Source organism: Macrobrachium rosenbergii, chromosome 6, assembly GCF_040412425.1.
Source record: "Macrobrachium rosenbergii isolate ZJJX-2024 chromosome 6, ASM4041242v1, whole genome shotgun sequence".
Lineage (NCBI taxonomy): Eukaryota > Metazoa > Arthropoda > Malacostraca > Decapoda > Palaemonidae > Macrobrachium > Macrobrachium rosenbergii.
The window spans coordinates 6742577-6753093 of NC_089746.1; the positions used below are offsets into that span (position 1 = coordinate 6742577).

General features: G+C 42.7%; 1 protein-coding gene across 1 annotated transcript; it reads left to right on the forward strand.

Moving 5' to 3' along the window:
• The first annotated feature begins 6460 nt into the window (after positions 1–6460).
• LOC136839710 (high mobility group nucleosome-binding domain-containing protein 5-like) lies at positions 6461–7099 on the forward strand. The gene has a single exon (XM_067106063.1). The coding sequence runs from the start codon at positions 6461–6463 to the stop codon at positions 7097–7099; it is 639 nt and encodes a 212-aa protein (XP_066962164.1).
• The last annotated feature ends 3418 nt before the right edge of the window (positions 7100–10517 follow it).

The window sequence follows — 10517 nt, forward strand, 5'->3', positions numbered from 1 at the left end:
ACAGGTGGTCTCAGTTAAGAATTTGAAATGTTTGCAAGACATCCACTTGTTATCATTGCTAGGTTGACCATTATGAATGGAATGGAATGGAATCTAGAATTTAGGCCAAATGCCAAGCGCTGGGACCTATGAAGTCATTCAGCTCTGAAACGGAAATTGGGAGTAGAAAGGTTTGAAAGGTGTAACAGGAGGAAAACCTCGCAGTTGCACTATGAAACAAACGTTAAGAGAGGTTGGATAGCAAGATGGGAGCAAGGGAGAATAAATGGAGGTACAGTAAAAGGAATGAAAGGGGTTGCAGCTAGGGGCCGAAGGGACGCTGCAATGAACCTTGAGTAATGCCTACAGTGCACCGCGTGAGGTGCACTGACGGCACTGCCCTCCCATGGGGAGTGTGCCCATTACATCAAAAATGAAGGTTACATTGAAGGGTCGACCTACAGGCGTTACGTACCGTCTCTGAACTCGGACTTATGTACTATACAGGGACCAGTGGTGAGAGACATAAGGGTTCTTGATTATTAGAAAGTCGTTAATATCCACAGGGAAATATGAGGCAATATGTTCCATGAACCGCACAGATGATATTATATTAAGTAGCAGTAATTACCGTAAAAATTCAATTTTCATAAATTGAGGGTTTTTTAGTAAATACAAAATGACTTGTCCTGACCTGACAGGGCCTCCTAATACTATACAGTAGTACCTGGTCCTTACTTCTTCCTATTTTTTATGCATTCACTGATGAATTAAAATATTAGGCTTGCCAATATCCCAATACTGATGTTTAGAGAGAGAGAGAGAGAGATTTTGATGCGATAAATGAGATTTGGTATACGAATTCCACAGGAAAAACTCTAATAGGCTTGCCAATACTGCAATAATGATAGAGAGAGAGAGAGAGAGAGAGAGAGAGAGAGAGAGAGAGAGAGAGAGAGAGAGAGAGAGAGAGAGAAGCGGGATTTTAATACTATGAATGAAATTTCTAATAGGAATTTCCAAAGGAAAAACTCTCCGACAGAAGTATTGTGAAAACCTATTTTCCCAAAGATGCGCCGCAAGACAAGAGAAGGAAAAACAAAACTATTTAGGAGCCAAAGTTTTCTTGGCCGAAGGGCTAACTGTAGACGATCAAGTTTACAAAAAGAGGATAAAAACTTGGAGTAACTTTTTATGTATTATTTTCTTAAAATGTCTAGAATATCAACTAGTCAGGCTACTGTCCCAAACAACGTATCGTTTTCAAGCATCAGGTACAATACTATTCGGTTTGCTGGGAGTTTAATCTTATCTACGACTAAAATGGGGAATAGTTTCCTAACTGCAGTTGTGGAATCTTCTGATCTATATTACTTCAGGTTCTTTGCAGCGTCCCTTCGGCCCCTAGCTGCAAGCCCTTTCGTTCCTTTTACCGTACCTCCTTTCATATTCTCTTTCTTCCATCTTACTCTCCACCCTCTCCTAACAACTGATTCACAGTGCAACTGCGAGGTTTTCCTCCTGTTACACCTTTCAAAGCTTTTACTGTCAAGTTCCCTTTCAGCATTCAATGACCTCATAGGTCCCAGTGCTTGGCCTTTGGCCTAAGTTCTATATTCTTTCTTTCTAAAAGACTGAAAAGTGAGTGCAGCCAGGAGCCGAAGAGACACATCTTACAACCTTTAGTAATGCATTAACACACCACGACTCTAACCGCCCTCCCCTTTCCTGGCGATATATAATGGATTCCCATAGAAATCAAAACAATCCTATGAGAACCCATAACAAATTATAGCAAAAACAGTGTACTGTAAAGTCTAAACATCAGATATGATGGGATCACGAAAAAAAATCATTAAACTTTTGACAGCACGTAACAATAGGTTTTAAAAAATACCTGTAATATTTATAGAAACATATAGATTAAAGTGCACTGCTCACACACAATCCACTATAGACAATTAGTAGAGTAAATTCAAATTCAATTAATAGAGTAAATTCAATCATTTGAGAATATAAATTCAAAAAACCACGCACATTCAATAGATTCAGATTCAAAGCAGCATCTCCGCTGCTTTCAGATTCAAACCAAACCAAATTTCATATCAAATTTTACCAAACGAAAGTTACTATGTGGAAGATTTTAATCCGGAAGAGTCATTGCACTTCAAAAGTCTGAATTCATAGGAATTCTTTAATTCAAATGTTATCCATCTACGACAAAACCTGTACATTAAACCGTAGGAGAAAACGAATAGAAACTTATGCATTATATCATTACGAAAGTATTCAGTAATTTAAAACAATGTCTGCAGCTGATACACTAAACTGTTATTAAATACAACCACAGCTACACAACAGACTGGTGGGGAAAAGAAAAAAACTTTGTTACCGAGAAAATGGGAGACTTTTCCTGAGCTCAGAGAGCAGAATAAAATTAACGTATTTAATGCCTCGGGATACTGTCCAATACCGATTTCCGATACTCGGCCCAAGACATTAATCTTGCGGACCACGGAAAGGGCACAAGAAGTGAAAGGGGAAAAAGCCATTCTAAAAAGTTTTCACCTTTCTTTACTGATAAAAAAAATATTCCTTCTTATCCCATGCTTTTCTGTCTTTATTGATAGTACATATTCCTTACTTATGACACCCTCAATAGCAAGTTAAATGTTCAGGTGAAAATTTGTTTTGTAAACTGAAAGGCAAGGAATTCTATTCAGGGTATGGAATTATATTAAAATGATATGGTTTTGGTCGCCAACTTGTAGGGCAAATATTTTTCTTACGATTAATCTGTGAAAATTTGCTGAATGTTTTACTCAATTTTTTTTTCAAAATTGTGAAAGGTTTAAATACGTTTTTATTTCAGCTGATGAGATGGGACATTTGCCGCTTGTACTTGCAAAAAGGGGCCCCTCGCATGCAGTGTGTGTGTGTGTGTGTGTGTGTGTGTGTGTGTGTGTGTGTGTGTGTGTGTGTGTGTGTGAGAGAGAGAGAGAGAGAGAGAGAGAGAGAGAGAGAGAGAGAGAGAGAGAGAGAGAAAGCAGAAAATCAACGGATGCTAAAAGTCTTGTAAAAAAATATGAGGTCTGCAAAAATGTCGAAATATTTTCGCAGACGGGAATTCCACAGAAAACCTTCATTTTACAATTCCTGAGAAAATACCTTTTTGGGCTGACCGAACAGAAAATAAAACAAAAAAAAACTCATATCGCTTGACCACTCTATATTAAAACATAAGAAAGTAACGTAAAATCATGTTTCATAGAATATAAATGCATGTAATGTTTTTGATGGAATATTTCAGCCGAGATTTCATCAAACAATTAATCAGTGGAGTATTTCAAGTAAATTCTATCAGAAATTATATTTAGTGGGATGTTTCAGCAGAACTTCATCAACCAATGTTTTAGATGGAACATTTCAAGTAAACTTCATCTGACAATGTTTTTTGTAGCTGAACTTCACCAACCAAGGTTTTTGGTAGAATATTTCAGATGAACTTCACCAACCAATGTTTTTGGTAGAATATTTCAGTTGAATTTCATCAGTCAATGTTTTGGGGGGAATATATCAGCTGAACTTCATCAAAGATTCTTTTAGAAGGAACATATCAGATAAACACTATCAACCTCTTTAATCAAAGTTAGCTGGTTTATTTATTTATTTATTTATCTGTTTGTTTGTTCTAGGCCACCTTCTCTCTTTCCTTCTTTCTTCAAATCTTCAGCTGAAAACCCTTATGGACAGGGTCCACAGGCTATATATACCTCATGGAGAGGGTCCACAGGCCATAAATACCTTATGGACAGGGTCCACAGGCTATATACTCGTATACCTCATGGACAGGGTCCACAGGCCATATATACCTTATGGACAGGATCCACAGGCTATATATACCTCATGGACAGGGTCCACATGTTATATATACCTTACGGACAGGGTCCACATGCTATATATACCTTATGGACAGGGTCAGCATGCTATATATACCTTACAGACAGGGTCCACGGTCTACATACCTTATGAACAGGGTCCACAGGCTACATACCTTATAGACAGGGTCCACATGCTATATATACACCTTATGGACAGGGTCCGCGTGCTATATATACCTTATGGACGGGTCCACATGATATATACACCTTATGGACAGGGTCCACATGCTACACACCTTATGGACAGGGTCCACAGGCTACACACCTTATGGACAGGGTCCACAGGCTACACACCTTATGGACAGGGTCCACAGGCTACATACCTTCATACCTTATGGACAGGGTCCACATGCTACACACCTTATGGACAGGGTCCACAGGCTACACACCTTATGGACAGGGTCCACAGGCTACACACCTTATGGACAGGGTCCACAGGCTACACACCTTATGGACAGGGTCCACATGCTACACACCTTATGGACAGGGTCCACAGGCTACATACCTTATGGACAGGGTCCACAGGCTACACACCTTATGGACAGGGTCCACAGGCTACACACCTTATGGACAGGGTCCACAGGCTACATGCCTTTTGGACAGGGTCCACATGCTATGTATACCTTATGGACAGAGTCCACATGCTATATATACCTCATGGACAGGGTCCACAGGCTATATATACCTTATGGACAGGGTCCACAGGTTACATATACCTTATGGAAAGGGTCCACATGCTATATATACCTTATGGACAGGGTCCACATGCTATATATACCCTATGAACAGGGTCCACAGGCTATATATACCTTGTGGACAGGGTCCACAGGCTATATATACCTTATGGACAGGGTCCACATGCTATATATACCCTATGAACAGGGTCCACAGGCTATATATACCTTATGGACAGGGTCCACAGGTTACATATACCTTATGGAAAGGATCCACATGCTATATATACCTTATGGACAGGGTCCACATGCTATATATACCCTATGAACAGGGTCCACATGCTGTATATACCTTATGGACAGGGTCCACAGCTTGTATATACCTTATGGACAGGGTCCACATGCTATATATACCTTATGGACAGGGTCCACATGCTATATATACCTTATGGACAGGGTCCACATGCTATATATACCTTATGGACAGGGTCCACATGCTATATATACCTTATGGACAGGGTCCACATGCTATATATACCTTATGGACAGGGTCCACATAGTATATATACCTTATGGACATGGTCCACATGCTATATATACCTTATGGACAGGGTTCACGTGCTATATATACCTTATGGACAGGGTCCACATGCTATATATACCTTATGGACAGGGTCCACATGCTATATATACCTTATGGACTGGGTCCACATGCTATATATACCTTATGGACATTATGGAGGAATGAGGTTATTGCATTTGACGACGTCTTGTGTGAGAGAGAGAGAGAGAGAGAGAGAGAGAGAGAGAGAGAGAGAGAGAGAGAGAGAGAGAGAGAGACAACGAGCAACGACGTCTTGTGTGTGTGAGAGAGAGAGAGAGAGAGAGAGAGAGAGAGAGAGAGAGAGAGAGAGAGAGAGAGAGAGAGAAACGAACAACGGCGTACGTGATTGGTGAATGATATCGTTAGAGAGTGTAGTTTTCTTTTGTTTACGTTTTGATTGTCCGTGAGGTATCGTGTTTCGTTGTTTTGGGAGTGCGCGGAACTGTGATCGTGATCGTGGCGGGAGTCTTGACAGAGATATTGTGCTGGAATGACGGTTTTTCCGGTAGTTGATCGGAGTTTTGGGTTGCGTTTTTTTTGGTTCAGTTTATGTGATTTGGTATTTGGAGGCTTTGTGGTTGGAGTGTTTGTACTTGGGCGTGTTTTGGGTTTTGTGCTGTGTTGGTTGGGTGATCGGTGTCGTGTGATAGCCTGGTTGTTTTTTTCTGCTGTGTTCCGAGTGAGTTGAGTTTGAGTCTTCGTGGTTGAGTCTTTTTGAGTCTTGTTTTGGGTCGTGTTGTGTACTGGTTGGGTTGTTGTTTTCTTGGTTGTGGACTGTTGTTGTGTGGTGAGCGTTGGCATTATCGGCGGTTTGGTGACTCCGTGACCTCCTTCTGCTTGGCAAAACTTCCCGTCCGGAATTCGTAGGCGTAGCCTAGTACGAGGTGAGTGTATGTGCTGTTTTTTTGTTAGGGTGAGTGTGTGGCTGTGAAATCCCGCCACATTATTTGGCGCCCAACGTGGGGCTGTTGTGTATTTACTGTTAGGATTGTTTTGTGGTGGGTAGAGTGAGAGTAAGAGGTCAGGATGAGTGAGATAGAGAAACTGAGAGAGGAACTCTGGGTGGCTAGGGAACTCCAGGGTAGGCTGGAGGAGGAGAACGGGAGGCTGAGGAGTGAGAATGAGGAGTTGAGGAGTCAGTTGGAGGAGATGGGGCGAATGCTAAGGAGTGCAAAAGAAGAAATGAAAGAGGAGATGAAAGAGGGGGTGAAAGAGTCTGAAGAAAGAATGGATAAGAAGTTAGAGTCTGCAGTAAGCAGGAAATGATGAAGGGAATGTTTAAGGAGTTTTTTGGAGAAGGAGCTGTAGGAGGAGGTTCCCCTGGGTCTTGGGATGGGCCAGAAGGGTTGCAGAAGGTAGAGAAGAGTGGAGATGAGAGTGATGGAAGTGATTTAGGTGCAGTAAAGAAGGAAAAGAAGGGAGAGATGCTGGCTAAAGGTAAACGGGAGGACAAGGTTAAGAAAGGGGTGAGGAAAGAAGAGAAAAAAGGAAAGGGGCTTAGGAAGGATGAGAAGAAAGTTGATATTGGGAAATTGGAAAAGAGTAAGGAACAAGATGAAAGTGAGTTGGATAGTGGAGATTGGATAAGGGTAGTTGAGAAGAAGAGTAAGAAAAGCGCAGTTGGGAGGATGGATGTTAGAGTGGAAGTGGATTCACTGTATTCAGAAGAGTGTAAGAAAGGTCAGAGTGAAACTAGCGCCAGCGACAGTGAGAGTGAGAAAGAAGTACGGAAGGCTATGTATGTGAGAGAAGTGCCACAGTGTGAGAAGTATGAAGAGTATGGAAGTAGGGATATAAGGGATTTTTTCAGGGAGTATGAAGGTTATTGCATGGCTAAATATGGAGAGAATAAGAGGGTATGGGCACGAGAGTTAGGGGGTTTCTTAACAGGGTTTTGCTGAGTATGTATGGGGTGGTAATGAGTGTAGGTCATGTGTCCTATGAAAGTATTAAAAGTAGGATTATAGAACAGGCAAGAAGGACAAAAAATAGTGTTAAGTATAAGAGGAAACATGATTTCGATGAGGCAAGAATGAATGATGGTGAATCTTTGGATATGTACGTCTGTCGGTTGGAAACATTAGCCAGAAAGAAATTTGGTGATGAGGAATAAATGAGTGCAAAGAGTTAGTACGAAAGTTGTTGGCGACGGTACCCGAGGGTGTGTATGAGTTCATAAATAGGAAGCGCAAGGAAAAGATGAAGTGGACGAATGAAAGGTTGAGGTGGAATGAAATTTTGGATCTGGTTGAAGACCATGAGGTTGACAGATGCACGAAAGAGAGTAGGAGTGTTAGCGTTAGGGCAGAGGTACCAGAATTTAGAAGCTATAGGGAAGCAGTTTTGGCAGGACCGAGGTGGATGGCAGAGCAAGTAGTTGATAGAAGTGTAAACGTAAATAATGCAAATATCAAGGGGCCACAGAGAGATAGAAGTAGTGGTATTGGAAGGGTAGGGTTAGTTAGTTATGATCTAGGGCAGAAATGTTATAGGTGTGGGAAAGTGGGGCATAAGAAAAATGAATGTCGGTGGGCATTGGGAGCTTGTTTTGGGTGTGGAGAAACGGGGCATTTGGTGAGTGAATGTAAGAAGGTTAGGGGTATCAAGTGTTATAGGTGTGGGCAGATAGGACATATAGCCAGTGGCTGTCAGGGGTACCCATGGGGCATAATTTGTGGTAACTGTGGGCAAAATGGGCATTATGCCAGGATGTGTAAGGAAGGGAGAGCAAAGTGTACCAAATGTGGGGTGGAAGGTCATGTGGCGAGTGTGTGTAGGCGAATGAGAGTGGGGCAGAGTACCAGTTCGGAAAACTAATTAGTGAGGGGGTTCAGTTGGGTGGATCCTCCAGAATGCAGACGGTGAGGGTAATTCATGTGCGTGAAGAGTTGATGCATGAGAAAGGGTTTGGGGGTAAAACGCACGAGTGTATGAGCGTGCAAGTGATTTGTAAAGGGTGTGTGTTTGATTGCTCTGATTGATACTGGGTGTAGTGTAAATGTGTTGTTTAAAAATGGGTACGATAAGCTACGGGGTGAGTGTGAGATAAGGAATTGTAAGGGTGAGGTCCGTGGGATAGGAAATTTAGGGGTACCTATAGTAGGGATGATGTGTGAAAAGATAGAAATTGGTGGGGTAGTGATGGACGAGAGTGATTTTGTGTGATTGAGGGGCTAATGATAAATACGATATGTTGTTAGGATATAGATTTTTGAAGGGGTGTGAGATGGTGGTCCGTCTGAGTGAGAGTGTTATAGAACTGCATATGAAGGGGGGTGTACGTGGGGGTTTGTATTTGGGTGAGGATGGAAGAGTAGAGCACAAGTTGTGGAAGGGAGTACCACTGGTGGCAAGAGAGAGGGTGAAGGTGCCACGGGAGGTGGGTGCGGTTGTGAGTGTAAGGGTTGCATGGCCAGATGGTCTTGGGATAGCCAACAGTGATGAGTGTGAATATGTGGTTGAGGGTGTGGATGTGAGTAAGTTAGTGAGGGCAAATGTGTGTGTGTATGATGGGGTTTTGGATATGGAGAATCCCTGGGTGTTCATGACTTTATTGCCGAGCGTGAGAAAAAAACGAGTGCGGGGTATACGTGAGGGAGATTGCGTAGGGGTTTTATATACGTTGGTGAATGTAGATGACGAGAGATACGTTGAGCTATGACAGGTAATGACAGGTTGTATGAAAGAGGGTAGTGATTGGCAGTATGAGGAGTTGAAAAGAAGAGTTGCAGTGAATGAAAATGTTGGCGATAACGAAAGGGACCGGTTGGTGCAAATGTTGTGGGATAGGCAGGGGGCGTTGAGTCGTGGTGACCAGGATTTTGGGGAGTCAAAGCTTCCAGAATTCAAAATAATTTTGGAAGACGGCACCCCTATACATCAGCGTCCCCGACACTTCTCCCCACCTGTCACTCGGGAGATCGAGGAGCAGTGTGAGGAGCTTGAGAGGGTGGGGGTGATTGAGAAGAGTGAGAGTGCCTGGAATAGCCCCATAGTCCCTGTCGAAAGCCGGATGGAAGTTTGAGAATGTGTGGACTACAGGAAGGTGAATGAGGTGACTGTGAGGGAACGATTTCCGATGAATGTGGTGTCCGATTGTGTGTATAAGATGTGTGGGATGAAAGTATTTACCAAACTGGATCTGTTAAGGGGCTATTACCAGATGCCGCTTGAGGAGGAAAGCAGGCCAGTTACTGCTTTTTCAAGTGGCAGTTGCCACTACCAGTTTAGAAGGTTGAGCTTTGGATTGGCTAATGCACCTGCTGCTTTCCAAAGGGCAATGAATGTGGTCTTGGCGGGTTTGATCGGAAGAAGGTGACTGTGTTTATAGATGACATTTTGATTGCGAGTGAGACTGTTGCAGAGAATATGGAGTTGCTTGAAAGGGTGTTGGAGCGGTTGGAGGAGGTGGGGGTGAAGGTGAAACTTGAGAAGTGTACATGGTTGGCTGGGGAGGTGGAATTCCTTGGGCATGTGGTGAGTGTGAGCGGCATAAGGAAGAGTGAAGGTTTGTGCAAAGGTAAGGGAATTCCCACATCCCAGACAGTCTTGCGAGTTAAAAGGCTTTTTGGGCTTGATCGAGTTTGGAAGGAAATTTGTCAGGGACTGTTCAGGAATAGGCAAACCATTAACTGAATGGACAGGAAAGAGGAATAGCATTAGGTTAAAGTGGGGTGAGCAGATGGTAGAGGCATTTGAGAGATTGAAAGAGGAGGCTGCTAGAGATGTCACTTTGGCTTTCCCAGACTATAGTGAGGGTGCGATTAAGCTTGAGTTGTTTACTGACATAAGTAAGTTTAGTATGGGGTGTTTGGTGCAAATGCAGAGGGTAAATGGAGAGGATCAGTTGAGGGTAATTGCATATGTAAGTAAGGCTTTTAATAAGGCAGAACGGAAGTATTCTGTTGTTGAGAAAGAACTAGCCACAATAAGGTTTTGTAAGGCTTTGAGTGTGTTTTTGTATGGGGTGAAGTTTATTGTGAGGACGGACCATCGCCCATTGATGTATATGATTAAGAAAGGGAGTGTGAATGCTAGAGTTGCCAGGATGATTGAGGATTTGAGTGAATTTGATTTTGAGATAGAGTATATACGGGGGGCTGAGAATGTGATTGCAGATGCAATGTCGAGAATGTATGGTGAGGGGGTTAATACTGTGGAAAGTGACTGGGACCTGTACAAGGTTCCTGCGGGGTTGGTTGTAAGGGAAAGGTTTGTGGGGAGTGATCGGGTTTGGAAATGCTTATTTTGGGGGTTAAAAGATTTGGAAAATAGGGTTTGGTTAAAGGGTACCTGAGAACGTGAATGAGTTACGGGCAA